Source organism: Sus scrofa, chromosome 14 (genome assembly GCF_000003025.6).
Source record: "Sus scrofa isolate TJ Tabasco breed Duroc chromosome 14, Sscrofa11.1, whole genome shotgun sequence".
Taxonomy (NCBI): domain Eukaryota; kingdom Metazoa; phylum Chordata; class Mammalia; order Artiodactyla; family Suidae; genus Sus; species Sus scrofa.
Window position 1 is genome coordinate 106,903,789 of NC_010456.5, and position 19,608 is coordinate 106,923,396.

Sequence of the window (19,608 nt, forward strand, 5' to 3'; positions counted from 1 at the left end):
AATACGTTTTGATGTTTCTGTATCTGCCTGCTGTCTCCTGCCTCTACCTCAACGCCTTGACCAGCCTCAGCTCTGGGAAATTACTCCTGGTGTCTGCCTGCTCCTTATTTTGGGCAGGCTTTGCACTCTTCAGGACATGGTTCCATAGATAGAGTCCTTCCCGCCTCCTTTGCTAATTCTGGTGCCTGGCTCTGGGCAGAGGGCTCTTTACTCTTCCTCCGTTTCCTGAGGAAGAAGCTCACTGCAGGCAGCAGATAATTTTCCTCCCCTCCTGCTCCTGTTTCCACGTGTGAGGAAGGGTCCCTTGTCCAGGCCAGGCTAAACTCCCATCCTGGGACTATTCCCTTAACTCTTTTGAGTCTGTCAAGTCCTTCTCCTCAAGTACAAATGGGCCTAAGTCTCTGCATCCTAAAAACACCTCCCCTGGCTCTGCTATGCCCTGAATGTATTACACCCCACCCTGCTCCTTGCACTCACCCTCACAGTGACTCATCAGCCCTTCCTAATGGAGCATCTGCCTCCCCCTCTCCAGCACTGCCATCGCAGAGGTCGCAGGTGACTTTCCCAGTTGCCGCCTGGAGACTTTTCCTATGTCCTACCCTCCTCGGCCTCTCTGAAGCAGGGGCACCGCTGACCACACCCTGCTTGCTCTGTTCCACACAACCGGAGACTCTCAGGCCCTCGCCTGTGTCTCTTGCTGTCCCTTTGCTTGGCTGCTACTTGGTGGCCTTCGAAGTTGGTTCCCCAAGGATCTATGCTCAGTTCTCGTCTCCCTTTACCCCTGTCTCATTGGGAAATCTTATATACTTCCATGCACGAAGCGCCCACTCTGTCCTAGCTCAGGCCCTCAGCACTTCTTTACTGGGTTCTTATCTCCTAACCATCATCTTTGTCCTTTTGTCTCTCAAATCCAGCCTCCACTCTGCTGCCTGAGTCATCACCCTAAAACAAAATCCAACCCATTGTTCCGTATGTTAAAAACCTCCCATGGTTCCTGAGTGAATGCAGACTAAAAGCCCAACCTATTTCCACTGCCTTCTGCATTCTACAAACGGACCCGACCTGCTCCTTGGCTTTGCCTTCATCTCTTCCAGGCACTGTGGCCCCTGGGGTCTTCCAGACCTTCTCCAAAAAAAACCCTGCCCCCAGGCCTTGGCATATCTGGCTTCCTCAGCTGGGAAGACTTTGACCCCCCTGCTCTAGCTCTCAAATCCAATTTGTCTTTCGACACTCATTCCAAACCCCCTTCTTCTATGAATGGAGTTGACGCCTCTGTGCTTAAAACATAGGAGATAGCCAATACTGTTGGTTTAAATCAACCCCATTCACTCGTCTCCAATCCGAATTCACCTTTCTTTCTTCTATCTTCCCACCACACTGGGAATGAAACCAGCCAGCCCAGCTCCCCTCTGCCCCACAGGGCAGTTAATGCTTTTACTTGTCTCTCCTCTAACAGTCTGTGACCTCCTTTACTTTACCTGCCACCTGGGAAAGGGCTTTATGAGAAACCCTCAGAGAAGTTGGGGGCGACTCGTTCTTTCCCCCCAAGGGCTTGCCCCTACTCAGTCAACGATCCATTTCCTAAGGCCCAACAGCCTCCCGAGGCCACGAGAATGGAGGTTCGCCAAGTGTACTTACAGATCCTGGGAGGTTTGACTCCTGTCTGGGGTGACTCTTCGCTGCTGGGCTTGAGGTTGCTGAGAAATGATTAAAGATGATTTATTGTCAGAAGGGGATACCTTGTGATGAAAGTCAAGGGGATGAGAAACAGTGCTGCAGTAATGAACCGATTTTTCGGCAATGTTTATGATCTCATTGCAAACTGCTTCCTGTGAGGTGGCCCCGAGAGATCCAGAAACCCCCATAAAACAGTCAACATGGGGACACAAAAAAAAAAAAAAAAAAAAAGAGAGGAAGAGATGTGACATTCCAGATGAAGCACATAAGTCCAGGGAAACAACAGAGTTGAAGATCCAGGTTAAAAATATAGGTATTCCAGTAGTGGAGTGCAGGAGGGATCCAGGCGTAAGCATGGAAAAAAACAGGTGAGATACAGAAGAATTTGGGATTTAGTATGAATATTAAAAAAAAAAAAAAAAAAAGCCAGCAGCATAAAAGCCTGTAATTTAGTGAGTAATGGTTACAAACAGAATAACTTCAGGATAGAAATGCAAGTATGTATCCCCATTCATGCACTAGCACCTGAATTTAAACCCACATGTAGCCAGAGGAGAAATATGGTCTCTACATTCCTCTGCCTTTTTTTTTTTGAGAGGGGAGGGGGTGGCCTAGCATCTTTGTCTACTACAATAGCCATATGATTCTTGTAAAGAATGGCTCTGTAAGTTAACCAGGCATTACTCCAGTCTAGAGCCTAGAGGTCAGGAAGAATTCTCTTTAGAAAAGCTACAGTCTTATTCAACAGGCATCTTACCACATAGCTCTTTTCAGACTCTGTGAGATCAGGTCCTGCTCTCAATGAATGATGAGAAGGCTGTGATCACCAAGCAAATTATAAGGGAGACATTTTAGCAGATGTCACATTGGAAAGGAGTCAAAATAAAAGTGTGAGCAAATACACATACCACACCAGCACACTCGATGACACCGGATACTCGCGGCCTATGGCCACCGAGTTTCCACGACAACACGGTGGGTGCAGAGGAGAAAATGCAATGTAGAGTTAGAAGCAAGCATCCACGCAATGCAATGGGAACATGGCTGCAGTGAGGTGAGAATGAATAACACAGGGACCCCAGATGGGCAGGGAAGACACAGAAGGGCTGCCTTAAAGGAACAGTCATGTCCCTCCATAAACAACACGCTTTGGTCCCCTGGCTCTCGGCTGGCATCTATGCGAGGATGGCTGTACCAGAAGCCAGTTTCGGTTACTTTGTTGACAGGGAGCCTCCTCTGACAAAGCAAGTTCATAAAACTCTGAGAGATGCCATTTTCCCATACTTATAAAAACCAGTGCTTTTGACAAACTCCTTGGTACTACATGATGTATCAAACAATACTGTTCCCCAGGAAAAATCTGCACGTGATCCACCCCAGCTGTGTGACAGATGAGTTCTGATAAGCTCACAGGGCAGGGCTTGCTTCCAGACATAGGATGGTGTGTCCTGACACAGCTGTAGAAATGCACCCATCATTCTTCATTCACCAGCTCAAGCAGACCTATCTTTTAAGTAAGGATCGTATAGGCCATCACGGGAAGTGTGTGTGGAATTATTTCCCCCAGAGAGGATTCAACTGCAAGCTCTAAGAAGTCTCCTTAAATCAACATTTGAAGAGCCATCCTTGGAGAAACCCTCCAGGTAATAGCAATAATAGCAATGAGCCACAGCACCTCCAACGCCTTCTAGAAGGGCACTCAGATATTTGTGTGTGTGACCCACTTGTTCACAGGAAGGCCCAGAGAAGGGGAGGGCATTCCCTGAGGTTACCCAGCAAGTTAGTGGTAGGCTTGTCTCCTGGATTCACTTACTGTCCCACTGGACCTTCTCTTTCATCCTCTGGCCATTCCCACATTATTAAATGTGCTCACTGACATTACTGTCAGTGAGTCCCACAGAAACCCTGGAGTCAGGCATGGAGTTCCCAGGCTTAGGGGTCCAATCGGAGCTGTAGCTGCCGGCCTACACCACGGCCACAGCCACTAGCAATGCGGGATCCAAGCCGCATCTGCGACCTACACCACAGCTCATGGCAATGCTGGATCCTTAACCCACTGAGTGAGGCCAGGGATCGAACCTGCATCCTCATGCGTGCTAGTTGGGTTCATTAACCGCTGAGCCACAACAGGAACTCCTGTAAAGCATCTTTTTTTTTTTTTTTTTTTTTGTCTTTTGAGGGCCACACCCACAGCATATGGAGATTACCAGGCTAAGGGTCTAATCAGAGCTGTTGCTGCTGGCCTATGCCAAAGCCACAGCAATGCCAGATCTGAGCCCTGTCTGTGACCCACGCCAGAGCTCACAGCAATGCCTGATCTTTACCCACTGATGTAGGCCAGGGATCGAACCCACAAACTCATGGTTCCTAGTCGGATTCGTTTCCACTGAGCCACGACAGGAACTTTTTTTTTTTAGTTGCTTTCAAAGCACATATAGAGGTCCATTACCTCACCTGAAATTTATATTCACCCTTTACTTGGGGAGGGCAGAAATGGAAATTTTAAGGCTTGAGAAGTCTGAAGATTTGCACAAGGTGGCAAAGCCATGGAGTACTGAAGCTCTCAGGGTCTAATCACCATATACCATCGCCCTCTTGGCTCACGATGGGACAGCTGGGGTGAGGGTGATACCAACACCCAGCTCCTGCCTCTTCTGCAAACAGGATCTGTAACTTTTTTCTTGCATCCTCTTTCTTCATGTAAAAGGTCCAGTGTGCGGAATGAGTATCATCCATTCATTAACTCAGGGAGCCACAGTATTGAAAAAGGAGCCTGAGCCAGCTCATACTGTCCCTGGTCTCAGGTCACATGCAAGCCAGAGGATACATGTCATGGCAGCCTTTACATCACAAAAACTTAATATCTAGTACAAACTGAACTCATCCCTGAGAGGTAACTTGCTTCCTTACTTAATGTTTGTGGAATAAAGGAAGGCAAGTTAAATATTTATCCTGTTAGCTAAGTTTCAATTTCTCCCTATTTGAAATGTATCCCTTAGATTTAAACCAAACATCTCATAAAGCTAAAATGTAAACTAGGTTTTTTTGGGAGGGCAGGGTGTGTGTGTGTACGTGTGCACGCACACAGGGCTTGGGGGATGGGTATGGCACATGGACTCTGGGTGGAGATGGAAACCACTGGTATCTATCACAGGGACTTGCCCTTCATTAAAAGGCTGTTTACCTTCAGATTTTCTTTTTTTTTCTTCTAAGTGTATGTTTTCTTTCCCTGGTCTCATTTGCTAACCATGTACGTCTTTCTATTTCTCTTCCTCTGAACCTATGCTGTCCAGTATGGTAGCCAGTAGCCACATGCATCTACTTAACACTTGCAATGGGGCCAATGGAAAATAACAGAAAATATCTCGATGATTATACTGATTATATGTTAAGGTGACACTGTTTTAAATATGTTGGATTAAATCAAATATGTTACTAAAATGAGTTTCACTTGTTCCATTTTAATACCAGAAAATTTTAAATTATGTCCTCAACTCACATTATAGTCCTGCAGGCAGTGCTGCTCTAAACCCTCCCCACCTCTTAAAAAAAGCAGACAGAGTTCTAACCAGAGCCCCAGTCGGGGTTAGGGATAAAAGGAGTATTATCTCATGCTAAGTACATTTCGGACTCTCGGAAATACATTCCAGCTTTTCACATGTTTAGAAAAACAGCCGCCAGCCCAACACACACACAGCCCTCGCGCTGCACTGCCCCCCCCATCAACAATAAGCATGTGATAGTTGCTGCTCCAGAAACCACTTTACTTCCATATTTGCACACACATGCCCAAGTCGGCCTCTTGGCCCGGAGCTCTTGTTTCATTCTTCTGAATGAGCAACCCTGCCTGTGTCCTTGCTCTGTTGCTCTTCTCCCTCCAGTTCACCGAAGTCCCTCAGAAATCTGCCCCGGGGGCTCTCCCTGGGGCTGTTAATCCCTCTGGAGCCACAAAACACCTGGTGCTACTCTGACTTACCAAGCATCCTCCTCCAGGTCTGGGTGGGTGCCAAAGCCTGGGCGCCCAAAATAAAATGTCCCCAGGCCTGAGTCCAGCAGGACGTCCTGGAGCTGTGGACACAGGAACACCCGCTCTGCGGGGCCCTGAGCCCCTCTAGCAGCATCGCGCGTCTCTGCTGGCCTGACTGGCTCTGAAACGGCTCTTCTGCCCATCTCCCACCCCAAATCTTCTCATCCTCTCTGGTGTGACTCACACTGGTCGCTCAAGGGACAATTGGACTTGGGAGGGAGGAAACTGGGTTCCAGGCCAGGCTCTCTCACTCCTTTAGTGTCTTTTGAGCAACATGCTTCGCTTCTTTGGATTTCAAGTTCTTAGGAAAATACGCAGCTTGGACACGATTTACATAAACATCCTGTTTGGCTCTCGAGTTCTAACACAGCGATTAGAGTGTGCATGTCCTATGAACTGAAGATGGGGGCAGGGCTGACCCGGATCAAGGGGGCTGGCGCTGCACGGGCTGCCCACTGGAGACCCTGGAGGAAGGTGGCTTTGGACTGTAGCCTCCAGTCTGGCCATTGGGAGGTGAGGGGTGACTCCAGAAGTAGAAGAGAAGCTGCAGCTCCTGGAAGACCCCGGACAAACTGGGTCAGAGGAGTCAGAAGACCTGAATGCTTCAGGCTCCTGGGTTTCGGCTCTAGAAATCTCCGCGGGTCCTGCAAAATAGGCTGATTCCACTGAGTTTTCCCCTTGGGTTTATTAAGAAAAAGATCCCACCTTACATATTAGTTCAACTGCTTACTATCCAGACTTAATCTGCTGGCAGATCAGTTCACAGACAATACGTCAGCTCTGTTGTAATTTGAATCTGATGACAGCATTAAACCTTTTTTTCCAATAGTCATACTTGTGGCATATGGAAGTTTCCAGACCAGGCATTAAATCCGAGCCACGCCTGCCAACCTACACTGTAGCTGCGGCAATGCTGAATCCTTTAACCCACTGCGAGGGGCCAGGGATCAAACCTGCAGCTCTGTAGCAACTGAGCTGTTATATTCAAATACTAAACCCACTGCACTATGGTGGGAACTCAGACAGCACTAAGCTTAAACCCCAGCCTTCTCATGGTCTGTGGTGGGGTCTGTTTCTTTCCTAAAACAATCAGACAAATGTGTATCCAAGAATGAAGAAACTGGAAGCTTTCTTAGAGGACACCTTTGTCCTTGAGGTGAGGAAGCATAAGGAGAAACACTAATTCAGAGTATAAATGCTAGATTTTCTAAATTCTGGATTTGTGGAACCAAAGAAAAAGGAGTCTTCCATCTTCTACTTTCTTCTCTCCTCCAGCCCCGTCTTCCTCTCTTAGGTGGAATGGGGAAAGGAGGGTAAACTTCTTCCCCCTGTTACCCCAGTATCACACAAGTATTCACTGAGTGCCAACTACACGCTCTGTGCTAGGTCTGTGAATCTCCATGACGCCTCATTTAATCCTCATAACTCACCAAGGTGGTCCATATTTACCTCATCTTACCAAACCAAGGCCCAACATGTCTGAGATGGGAATTGGAGAGTTAGGATTTGAACCCCAGCCTCTCAACTCCAAGTCCCCCGCCTTCGGCCACACCCTGACCTTCCAGGTTGTGCCCTGCCAGAAGGAGACATCAGAATGGCTGCAGGGATGTGCCCATTAAGAGGCCACCTTAAATCGCCAGGTAAGGGCGACTGGCATGAGGGTTTCTACAGCAATCCCCCATTGCTCGCGACCCCTCTGTCAGGGTGGTTCCGGCAACCTCAGGTCTATGCTTCAGTGTTGAGCGCACACCTGCTGGTTATTTTTTGTGAGAACTGCAGCCGCACTGTCTCTCCCCGTCCCGTGCATTGTTGAATACCCTCCGTATATATTTAGAGATTTCCTTTCTGAGTCAGTCAAAGGAAAACATTTCTCCATTTTAGGTGGGTATTTTAACATTTTTAATTTCCTTTCTGTTCTTGTAAGTTGCATCTCAGACTTTCCCTTCTATTTCTGATTTCCACGCTCAAAGCGGGTCTATGCCTTTGTTCTTATCTTTCTGGGAACTAACCTAGCTTCCGGGCAGTAAGGGATGCTCCCTCTGAAGTCACCAAAGCCCATCTTCCGGTCATCGGCTGAGAGGGTCTCTCTTTTTCCCCTCCTTTCTCTAAGTGCTCTTGGAATGACTCAAGTGTGAATCTTTTAAAACATTATGCAAAACTGTGTGCGTGCCACCCTCCTTCCCAAAGTACTGGCCTAGAGTCCTCCGCTAACCTCAGATTCTCCAAGGTTCCAGGGTCCAGAAAAAGTTACGAGTCACTGGAGTAGATGACCTTTAAAGATTCTCTTTAGTGCAGAAGTTCTCTGAGGATCTGTCACGCCAACGATAGGAGCTCTTAAAAACCAAGTCTGGATGCCAGTCAGCAAACAGTGCCTCTCTCTTGGGGGAAGTTCAGTAAATATTTGACAACACCAGCGGTAGAGATTTTCTTTCTCGGCCAATTGTCCTAAACCTTCTTGGCCAAAATAACACCCAACAAAATCCAAGAACTTGGTTGATAATTCTGAACACTTGGGCCTTTTGCCTGTATTTGCTTTTGTCCAATTAGTTGAGGCGTCTCTTAACAAAAGGAAAAACTTATTTTCCCGTTGTGAAGGTCCAGAGGTCTATCATAACCCCCCTCAAATTTCTGCATATGTTCTCCTTTCTCTTCTTTCAAATTTTATTTTTATTTATGTACTTTTTTTGGCCAGCCTGCGGCATTCGGAGTTCCCAGGCCAGGGATCAGATCCCAGCCTTGGTTTTGACTTATGCCACAGCTGCAGCAACGCCAGATCCTTTTAACCCACTGTGCCGGGCTGGGGTTCAAACCTATGTCCTGGTACTACAGAGACACCACAGATCCTGCTGTGCCACAGAGGGAACGCCCACCTTTCTCCTTTGAACTGACATTCACACAGAATGTTTAGCTAACCATAGACTATCAAAGCTAACAAGTAGTTGGATAGCCTGGTCTGAATCTTTTATGATCAAGGGAAGCTGCCAGAGAAGGGGAGCGATTCACCCCAGGACACACAGCAGGCTTCCAGCCCAGGCATCCTGACTTTGGATGCAGTGCTCTTCCCCCTGGTCCTGGCTTCCCCTCAACACCCCTGGCCCCTCATTCACCCACCTCTAAAAACGTAAGCAACTGACCCAATGTCTACAAAGGTGTGAAGAGTCAAACCCCCTCACAAGGAAGGGCCTGCACATCGGCAGAGCCAGGGGCACGCAGCCTGGACAGGGGACTCAGGAGAAGGGAGGCGGCCAAGCAGGGACGAGCATCAAATAGGGAACCTGACGGCCAGTGAGCAAGCATCACAGGGCTTGAGGAAGATGACCAGACACTGTGAGGAGGTGCTGCTCAGTTTCCAGGTTCTCCTTGCAGCTCCTTCTTTCCACCTGAGACACCTGAGCTTCACTCAAACCAGGAGGACCTCACAATTCCCCACCCGCTTCACGTTCCCACCCCGGGCCTGGGCTGGGCTATCTGCCTGCCTTGAATGCCGCCTTCTCATTGTTCGCCTATCAGAAAACGTCCAGGTCTTTCAGCCCCGGATCAAAGCCCACTTTTCTCTTGAAGTCTTTGCATCTTCCCCCTCTTGTTGCTTATTATTTCTCCGCATCTCAAACTCTCAGAGCAAACTCTTTGTGGCCCTCCTTCCCTGTCTGTGTTATAATTACTTGTGAACATGCCTTATCTCCCCCAGTGGAGAGCGTACACTCCTTCAGGTGGGGTCATCTTGTATCTTTTCTTTTGCTCAAGAAATAGTGTGTGCCTTCCACACGCCAGGGGTCCTGGTCCCTAAGGCTATAACAGTGACACCCAAAGGGATGAAGACAACAGAGCTAAAAAGTGCCCCCCTGGGGTCAGGGGCAGAGGGAATGAAAGCACAAAGCCTGGCACTTAATCCCCTCTTGCAGGGGAGGGAAAAGTGGTCAGAAGAGGTTTCCTGGAAGAAGTACGATCTCAGTGGGGAAGGTGGGCGTTTTCCGGACACACAAGCAAGGAGGCTCTGGAAGGTGAGGCTGGCTTGCTGTCTAAATAGCCAGATCACCTGGGGCCTTTTAAGCCTGTGAAGGAGGAGAGACTTTCCTGAGAACAAAGGGGAGCCCCTGATGGTGTTCACCCCTCTCTGTCTCTTGCAGCACTTTGCACAGTGCCTGGAACATCCTAGAGGCTCGAATGGAAGAAAAATGGTCATGATGTTTCCAAATGTCTCTCCATTTCAGGCTCTCAGGTGAAATTCCCTCTACTTATGGGTCAGATGCTCAACCCAGCTTCCTGAGGGTAAACCAAACTCAGAACTATTGGTTCTCAGCAAGGACAGAAGTGGCAGGCAATTTTCCTGATGTCACAAACGGGTCTGGAATGCATTTATTCAAGTAGGTGACCCAGCCTGAGGTCACATCATGCTGACTGGGCCACCAGAGAATAGCTGTCCTTTGAGTCCTTCCCATCTGTAGCTCTGTCATCCAAGGAGGGCCTCGGGAGGCAGAGAGCTGCTTCTGGGGTTCCCGTCATGGCTCAGCAGAAATGAATCTGACTAGTATCCATGAGGATGCAGGTTCAATCCCTGGCCTCACTCAGTGGTGAAGGATCCGGTATTGCCGTGAGCTGTGGTGTAAGCTGCAGACATGGCTTGGATCCGGCATTGCTATTGCTGTGGTATAGGCCAGCGACTGAAGCTCTGATTCGACCCCTAGCCTGGAAACTTCCACATGCCATGGGTACGGCCTTAAAAAGACCAAAACAAAAAGAAAGAAAGAAAGAAAGAAAGAAAGAAAGAAAGAAAGAAAGAAAGAAAGAAAGAAAGAAAAGCAAGCTGCTTCTGAAGGACCTCACTTCCCAGGTTGCTGTCCTGCTCCCAGTCACAGGTGGGGAAAGTGGCGGGGCTTGGGAGGGGGTGTGTGGGCAGGAGCCCTTTTCGCACAGCCCCTCTGCTCTCAACAGGGAGCGAGGCCAGGGCCATGGAGAAGGGGCTTGTGCCGGGAGGGCAGGAGGAAGGGAGGGGACAGGAGGTGCACTTGGGGTCCGGAGGCCCACCAAGAAAGGAAAATCAGTTCCCAACAAGCCTGACTTTCCACACTGCCAGCACGTCCGCTGCTCTCCCAGTGAGGAAACAGGAAGTGCATACCCCTCACCTCACCCGGGCGCCACACACGCTTCCTGTACACACCGGGTCCTGGCATCAGGCCGCGGTGACTCACCGCTGACCATAACCAGGTCTCCAGGCACCGTGGGCTGACTTGGAACATTTACAGAATTGTTCCTCTGTTGAGATATTTACTTCTTTTCAACCAGCCACTTCACCCCATCTCCTCCAACGAGCTGTTCTTTCCTTCACCGGACACACCCTTCTCTCCCCTCATGGATCAGGCCTTCCAGGAGCACCTGCTCCCGGGCCAGGCCGAGCCCTCCCCAGGTGCTGCTATTTCCTCAGCCCCACACACGGAGCTGGAGCAACCAGCCACTTTAGGGCGCCTTACCACATGCCGAGCACCACGCCTGCCTCATAGAACCCTTACCCTGCCCTGGGAGAAGGGACCAGTTCCACTTCTACTGTGCAAAGGGGAAAACCAGAGAGGGGGGCTAAGCCCGACAGTGATCATTCTCCCTCATTGTCTTTCCCTGCAGCAAACCTGCAGCAAATGATGCCCCACCCCCAACCATCAGGCTGGGGCTGGCGGCCTGGCCCCACCCAGGCTTCTGGCCTCTGGGCTCCTGCATCCTCCAAGCATACCTCCACTGCTGTGTCCTCCAGTCTCACCAAACGTAAGGCTCCTCGAGGGCAGGAATGCAATGACCCCTGTACCCTGCCCAGAGGCTGCTATCTACAGCCCTTGTATAAATATATGATGAGTGCGTAAATGACACTTTTTTTTTTTTTTTTTGTCTTTTTGTTGTTGTTGCTATTTCTTGGGCCGCACCCGCGGCATATGGAGGTTCCCACGCTAGGGGTCGAATCGGAGCTGTAGCCACCGGCCTACGCCAGAGCCACAGCAACGCGGGATCCGAGCCGCGTCTGCAACCTACACCACAGCTCACGGCAACGCTGGATCGTTAACCCACTGAGCAAGGTCAGGGACCGAACCCGCAACCTCATGGTTCCTAGTTGGATTCGTTAACCACTGCGCCACAACGGGAACTCCCGTAAATGACACTTTTAAGGGGAAACTAGGATTGCAGCTCTGAGAATCAGGTACGGTCTACTGTGGGCATTGTGCACAATAAATAAATGGTTTAGTGCTGCTTCAAGAACAGCTGGTTCTTGAACTGATTCAAAGAACATTCTAGAATGTTCTCAGTTCCAGAAGCAGCTCTCGGTCCCTCGAAGCGGTTGGCGTCCATTTACAACATGATGATGTGTTCCGTTCCCAGCCCCAGTGCTTAGCACTTCACACGCATACTTTGGGGAATCCTCTCAAGTGGACCATTGGTGTTATCTCCATTGGCCAGATGAGGAAACTGAGGCTCAGAGACGGGAAGAGCCTCTAGACAGTAGAGGCGAGCAGGTATTTAAATCTGGCTGCTTTGGAGACACTGCCCAAAGTTTTTGACTTCTGGGGTATTAGACAGCATAGCCAAAATTACAGTTAGAACCATGATCTAATTTCCAAGTTCACCTCTCCTTGCTCCAACTTTTTCAGCCCTCAAAACACCCTAGGGCCCACCTCGGTCCAAATCCCGAAATCTTTGTAGCTGACCCAGAGAGCAAATCAGACAGTCGCTTAAAAACCTGGCCTGCCCATTCAGGAACCCCAGCACTGGGCCGCTCCCTGGCCAGAAGCAAAATGCACCTGCTCATCAGTGTACAAAGGCCCCCGCGCTCCCACACAGACACGAGACAGGACGAACACCTGACAGGCTGAGCGCTGGCAGGCAGAGCACCACGGGTTATGGACACAAAGCGCGTCGCACACGAAACCAAACCACACGGAGCCAAACCAAAGCCTGGTGTTCTCAGCTGGGTTAGAGCAAACCAAGGATTATCTCCCAGGCACAACTGCACCGGGAGGAAGGCCTTCCTTCTTCGTGGGCTTTGGCACCAGGCCAGGAGGTGCCCAACCTGAGGGTCACTTCTGAATCACATCCAGAGGCCAGAATACAGACTACCCTTTGCCTCCAACTGGCCCAGCCCTGACGCCCTACTGGATGACCCCCTCCGTCCCCTCCTGGGTCATAATTCTATTCCCAAGGCAAGCAAACAGGTCTCCTGGGCGCCCACTTGGCCGTGGGTGAGTCGTCCGGCCCAAGGCACACACGGTCATGCTGCAGGCCTACCTGGCTCGCACCCGTCCGAGCGGCCTTCCTCTTGGCCGGCTCGCCACCTCTATGAAGCTCTGGGTGCTCAGCCTCCCTTCCCGGGAGAGGGCCACCCAGCGGCCGGCGGGGCCAGCTCTCCTCCGGGGCGTGGAGCTCTGGGAATCTCTGTTCGCTGCTCAGGCACCTGACCACGTCTGAAGGTCTCAGGCAGCTCTTCTTAGAGATCGCGGGTCCACCCAGGCATCTCTCACCTGCCTCCCTGTCACGGGCTCCGCTTTCTTCTCGCCACGGCTGCCGCTTACCCTGGCTGCTAAAGGCGTCGCTAAGCTCCGAGATGACCTTGTCGGAGCGCCCAAGCTGCAGCTGGGAGAAGCTATCCTGGCGGAGCCCCGGAGGTGCCATGTGGGTACTGCTGTCTCCGTTGATGTGAAGAGAGGCCTGGGCACCGGGCACCAGGGAGCAGGCTTTGTGCGGGGGAGGCAGGGCCAGCGGGGAGCCTACTGCATGTGGGGTGGACCAGTCCGACCAGCTCGAAGTGGGGAGGCTGAGGGACAGGGAAGGGCTGGGCCTCGCCAACGAGGCCAGGGGGTCTGTGCTATAGACAGACGTCTCGGGCAGAGGCGGCAAGGGTGGGGTCAGGGCCAGAGAACGCCGGCTCGGGACCCCTACAGTCAGTGAGATCCACTCAGCGGTAACCGCGTGCATCTCGGGGGACAGGGCTCGGTGGGGGTGGGGCAGAGATGTGGGGGCTGGCACGAGGAGCTTGCTGTGACCAGGAAACTTACAAGGAAAAGAGAGAGGAAAACAAAAGAAAAGAAGCAAAAGGCACAAGTGTCAGCATTGAGAAGAAAGGAGGAAAATCATCACAAGGGTTCTACAGAGAAGGAGGAAATGCAAAGGACAAGCAGGACACTCTGGTGTCCAGAAAGGAAATCGGCTGGTTGGGAGAGAGACTGGGATGCGGGTGTGTGCACGTGGGTGCAGGAGGCGGGGGACGGGAGAGGCACGTGGCATGGAGATGGGAGAAAGGGTCCCATCGGGTCAGGCGCAGATGGTGCTGGCAGAATCAGACTTTTAAGGGGACACACTGGATGCTCCCTGCCCCGTCCAACCCGACCACCCTTGCAAATGAAGCCCTGATCCAGAGCCAAGAGGAGGAGAAGGTGGCCCAGTGGAACCACTATGTTGTACATCTGAGACTCATATAATATTGTACATTAACCATCCCTCGATTTTAAAAGTTTAAAAAGCCCTGCCATAGCCCTGGACCTTCTTGGGCTTTTACTTTCCCAGGGGGCTCAGCAAAGAGCCTTCCAGAGAGGGGTGTGAGCAGTGCAGTCATCTTTTATCATCATGCTTTGCTACAGTTAAGGGCAAAGTCTGGCTGAGTTTATCACCAAGAGGGATGCCCTGCGCCTGGCTCACACTGCCCCCACCCCCAACCACAAGATCACAGGATCTGGATTTCGCTGTGCAGGAAGCCCTGGGTCAGCCCATCTCCTGCTTTCTGCCAAGAACCACCTCCTGGGGTCAGCAGTGGCAGGTGGGAGAGAAAGAGATGACTAGAGGATGAGAGGAAAGAGGCATCCTCTGAGGGGCCTCCTGAGCCCATTCCCTCCCTGTAACTTACCATTTATAGTCAGTCTACGTCACAGGAAGTCACCCCACTGTACCTCTCCTGAACCTAAGGTCTCATTTTTTTTTTTTTTTTTAGGGCCGCACCTGCAGCATATGGAAATTCCTGGGCTAGGGATTGAATTGGAGCTACAGCTGCCAGCCTACACCACAGCCACAGCAACATGGGATCTGAGCTGGGTCTGTGACCTACGCCACAGCTCATAGCAATGCCGGATCCTTCACCCACTGAGCAAGGCCAGGGATCGAACCCGCATCCTCATGGATACTAGTTGGGTTCATAATCCACTGAGCCACAACAGAACTCCCCAAGGTCTCATATTTTTTCTTTTTTTTTTTTCTTGTTTTGGAGAAAGTGGGGATGGGTTTGGAATAATTTAACTTTAAAAAAGTTTGTTTAATGTTCAAGGACGCAAAGACCTTATGATGCCTATAAACCTACTTCCTTTCAGCCCAGTAATAGACAGAGATGCTCTAAGTTCCTTTACCAACCTGGTTCTTGCTTGCAAAGAATACTCTGAATCTGGTCTATGTCTGAGGATGCAGATGTGAAGTTCTCCCTTTCAATCTCTGTCTTCTGTAGGCCAGTCTTGACCAGTAAGATGACTAAGAGAATCATACTGGCTATAGTATGTATGTGGCAGGGGTGGTACCCAGAACACCAGCTTCACCCGAGATGGGATGCTCCCAGTATGGCATCTCCAGCCAACTGATAATGGCTCTTATTTCTCTTTTTCTAATTACCTCATCCCCAGAGCAATCACCTTGAGTGTATCTTTTCCCCTCCCAAGTTCTTGAAAAATGGCACTTGTACACAAACCCTGGTGTGTATACTCTGCACTGCTGTGACGGTTCTTAATCGTGGTGTTGCAGAACTGCTGCAAAGGGGCTGTGTGCCTGCAGCACTGAGGTGTGTGGTCCTGAGGGTGAAAACCATTGACCAGAAGCATAGGTACCTGAGGGCTTGCAGTGGCACTTCGACTTGGGGAGGAGGAGAAAGGCAGATCGATGTAATCCACGGGGTTTTTCACCAGTGGCCGCTTGATCACATCCACATAGGTGATGGGGAAGATGCCTTGCCGGGACGTCCCTGGGATCCTCCCTTCATACCAGTTCTCGTCCACCTGTCGAAGCAGTGTGATCCTCTCGCCCTGCAAGACACAGCAAGACAAGGGTCCTTGTCCGACCTGATCTTGGCACATCGGAGGCCCCTGCTGGTACCCCGTGCTGTCCTGAATTGGTCATCATATTCTCTGTTCAGAAAAAACTTCCTTGGAGTTCCCATCATGGCACAGTGGTTAAGGAATCCGACTAGGAACCATGAGGTTGCAGGTTGGATCCCTGGTCTTGCTCAGTGAGTTAAGGATCCGGCGTTGCCGTGAGCTGTGGTGTAGGTCGCAGACGTGGCTCGGATCCTGCATTGCTGTGGCTCTGGCATAGGCCCGAGGCTACAGCTCCAATTTGACCCCTAGCCTGGGAACCTCCATATGCCGCGGGAGCGGCCCAAGAAATGGCAAAAAGACAAAAAAAAAAAAAGAAAAAAAAAAAAAGAAAAGAAAAGAAAAAAAGAAAAAAAGACCTGGATGGAATGAATATCACTTGGATGGAGATGCTAACGGGAGTAGAGCCACCTGCATGCTGTTAAGCTTGGTCTTTAAACATTTTTGTCAAGAAGGTCAGATGTATTCCCCCAAGCTAACAGGCAAAGTTTTTGACTCATAGAATGCAAAAGAGACAGATAACCAATCTTCTCTAAGGTTATGGGAGGTTCTTTTTCTTTTTCTAAACTTTATTGTTCCTGTATCATTATAGAAAAATTAAAACATGAACATAAGGCAGAAAATAATCATTACCCATACTATCACTTAGGGGTTACCACTGTTCGTATTTTGGTATAGCTAATTCCACATGGATTAGATTTGCATATACTTTTCTCTTAGGAAAACTGTCTATGAACTGTATTTCTGCTTTCCAACTTGCTTTTTTTTCGGGGGGTGGGGAGGAGCCATGCCCACAGCATGCAGAAGTTCCGGTCAGGAATCAAACCTGAGTTCAGCAGTGACAACACCAGATCCTGAACCCACTAGGCAACCAGGGAATCTCCCAACTTGCTTTTTTATACTTAATGTACAGTAAACCTCCTTCTTTTTCCAAAAGTATAATTCTCCATTTTTACTGGTTTTGCACACAGCTTAATGGCCCACTCCAGGAAGTTCTATTGTACACACGTATAATGGTTTAATTCTTGGTCTCCTGATATAGGGCAATTAGGTTGCTTCTGGTGTTTGCGTTTCTCTTTTCTGTGTATGAGGTGGCTCATCTTTCTAAGGCATATGCTCAATTCCCTCAATCCTCCATAAAATTAGTAACTTTAATAACTTTAGCCAGCCAGCGAAGGCTGACATGATAAGAGAGAGCGTCTCGGCATAGCTTAACTGTTCAAAATAAGCATAAGCGCCTTAAAGGTAATGACAACACCAGCATCTCCTGTGCACTGAGCTCCAACTAGATGCCATGTGTCATGCTGGGAGCTACACCGAGGCTCTTTCATTTAATCCTTTCTCAGCAGCTCTGGGAGAGGGTCATTTATCCTCATCTCACATCTGCGGAAATCGTGGATCCGAAAAATTACTTAACTTCCCAAAGTCCGCATGCCCTTAACCTGAGACTCTTGGATTCAAAGTTTTTTAAACTTCCCCTGGTATCAAAGAACTTCCTTTTCTCCGCATTAACGCTGAACAACTTAGTTGTCAACACAGCACCAGGCTGGTGGCTCATTAAACGCTGAGAACAGTTTATAAAAGAGGTCTATGACTGCAGAAATCCTGCCTTTCATCAGTGAGTTCAACATAGGTTAAACCCTGAAAAACGTAGAGTCTCTTTCTTAATACCTCACCTCAGAAAGCCTCCAGTTTGCCCTGAATGCAACCCTGGATCTGGCACAGCCCTGCCATGCTGGCTGCCACCGCAACACCACATCCCCAGGACAACAGCGCCACCCAGCGGGGGACCCCATGGCATGGGATGAAAGGGTGGCTTACCTTTCTGAAGGACATTTCCACTTGCGTATCACCATTGAAGTTAAACTTGGCGATGGCTTCGCCGTATTCCAGAACCTGCACTGGTGTCAGCTTTTTGGGCTGAGCCTTCTCAGCAGGGGGAAGAAGCTGAGAAAGGAGAAAAGAGGTGAAGAAGAACAGAAGAGAGAAGAAAGCAGGGAAAATGGGAGGAAAAGAGGAAACAAAACATGAGTTAGAGAAAGGAGGCTTTGGGCATGACCAGGCTTTTCCTTGGAAAGTCACACGTACCTCAATGTAGGTGCGGGGGAAGATCCCCACCCGGCCATGGTGCTCTCCTTCGTACCAGTTCTGATCGATCTGCTTATAAATGTAAACAATATCTCCCTTCTGCAGCGGAAGCTCCCTGTGGACAGAGGGCGATGGCATTTTAGCAGATGTTCCAATATGTGTACGATTAAGATGCTCGCTGTTTTAGCAAAGGGAGTCTTGGAGTGAGGTCAAAGGGGCTAAGTTACACAAGAGGGGGCTCCATAGTTGGAAGCGAAAACCCCACAATTGAGGAAATTACAACACAGTTGGCATTTTTCCAGCCTTTTGTGGGAGGAAGGTTCACTTTCAAACTGACTACCACTCAAAAGTGCTCTTATAGCTTGCTTGTTTGTTGCGGTTTCCTCAATGTATTTTTTGGTCAATGCCATCTCATGCTCAGAATATTTATGCAACCCACAGTGATGCACCCAGCAGTCTTGACTGCCGTTCATTAAATGATGAAAAATGTTTCCTTCTAAATACTTTCACTATTCTCTTTTAGGCCCTAGCAAGGCTTCATTACCCATTATATTTAAATTACCCTCAAATTATTTGTGATGTACTGATATCCTTTTATCATTTTATCTATTTAGCCATCCATCCACCCATCTATCATCATGCAGTAGAAAGGCTCTGAAATTAGGTACATCTGGGTTCAAAGCCCAATTAGACCATTTACCAGCTCAGGGGCCTTGGGCAAGATGCTTAATCTCTCTGAGATACTTTCTCCTTCTTTTTTTTTCTTTTTTGTGCCCTGTAGCACATGGAGTTCCCAAATCAGGGATCATATCCGAGCCACAGTTGTGACCTACACCACAGCCATGACAACACCGTATCCTTTAACCCATTGTGCCAGGCCTGGGAATCAAACCAGTGTCCCAGCGCTCCAGAGACGCCGCCCATTGTATCACAACGGGAATTCCAGGGATACTTTATTTACTGAATATAGAAGCTAACTCAGAGTTTTTGGAGAATTTAGCAACAAACTACAAATTAAAGACAGAGTATGGTGCCTATTATATAGTTAACAGTCAGGAAATGTTAATTTGCATCCTTTTCAACATGCAAAAGGGATCTTAGAAAAAGTGGATTTTCCTTCAGTGTTCTTCAGGCCCTTTTTCCACTTTTCCACACACATCCGTTATATGCTTCAATAATGATGTGTTAACCTCTTATCAGGACTCTGTTTTTAAAAATGAGACAGAAAGATAAATTATAAACAAAAACTGTAACTTGAAATTTTCTCAAACTAAAAAAAATGAACTAGATCTTTTCTATTTGCATCAAACCAACAACATGGAAAGAAAGGTCTCTGACTGCAGTTTGGAGGGGGTGTGGCTGCTTTGCAGTGTGCCAGGAAGTCCCATGGTATGAGAGGGATGCTGGCTAAACAACTGGAGCACATCTGGAAAACCACACAAAGTCAGCGCTGTGCCCAGTGAAAGAACAAGGCAGCCTGTGTGGGTCTCACATCAGTAGGCAGGGTTCTAACCCCAAAGAAGTCTGTGAAGGGGATCTGTGGCATGTGTCTCCATAAAAAAGAAATGTATTCGGCCAAATTTTTGCCATGGCCCTCCTTGGGGTGGGGGGGAAGAGGAGAGTTCTGAATCTGTCCCCCTCCCGCCCCCGTTTATCCCAAACTTTGGACACATGGATGTGCAGGACTCCCAGCATACCCAGGCCTGCTGGAGAGCT

General features: G+C 49.3%; 1 protein-coding gene across 50 annotated transcripts in view; it reads right to left on the reverse strand.

Moving 5' to 3' along the window:
* SORBS1 (sorbin and SH3 domain containing 1) overlaps positions 1–19,608 on the reverse strand; it is a 241,706-nt gene that overhangs the window by 8,025 nt on the left and 214,073 nt on the right. For 19 of the 50 annotated variants that reach the window (XM_021074138.1, XM_021074137.1, XM_021074136.1 and 16 more), the window contains 5 exons: positions 17,626–18,007; positions 15,541–15,735; positions 12,968–13,729; positions 2,435–2,494; positions 1,639–1,829 (listed from right to left, as the gene is read on the reverse strand). In XM_021074138.1, coding sequence (XP_020929797.1) covers positions 1,639–1,829; positions 2,435–2,494; positions 12,968–13,729; positions 15,541–15,735; positions 17,626–18,007 — 1,590 coding nt within the window. The remainder of the gene's footprint in view (positions 1–1,638; positions 1,830–2,434; positions 2,495–12,967; positions 13,730–15,540; positions 15,736–17,625; positions 18,008–19,608) is intronic. The other 31 variants (XM_021074170.1, XM_021074165.1, XM_021074162.1 and 28 more) reach the window with 5 other exon arrangements.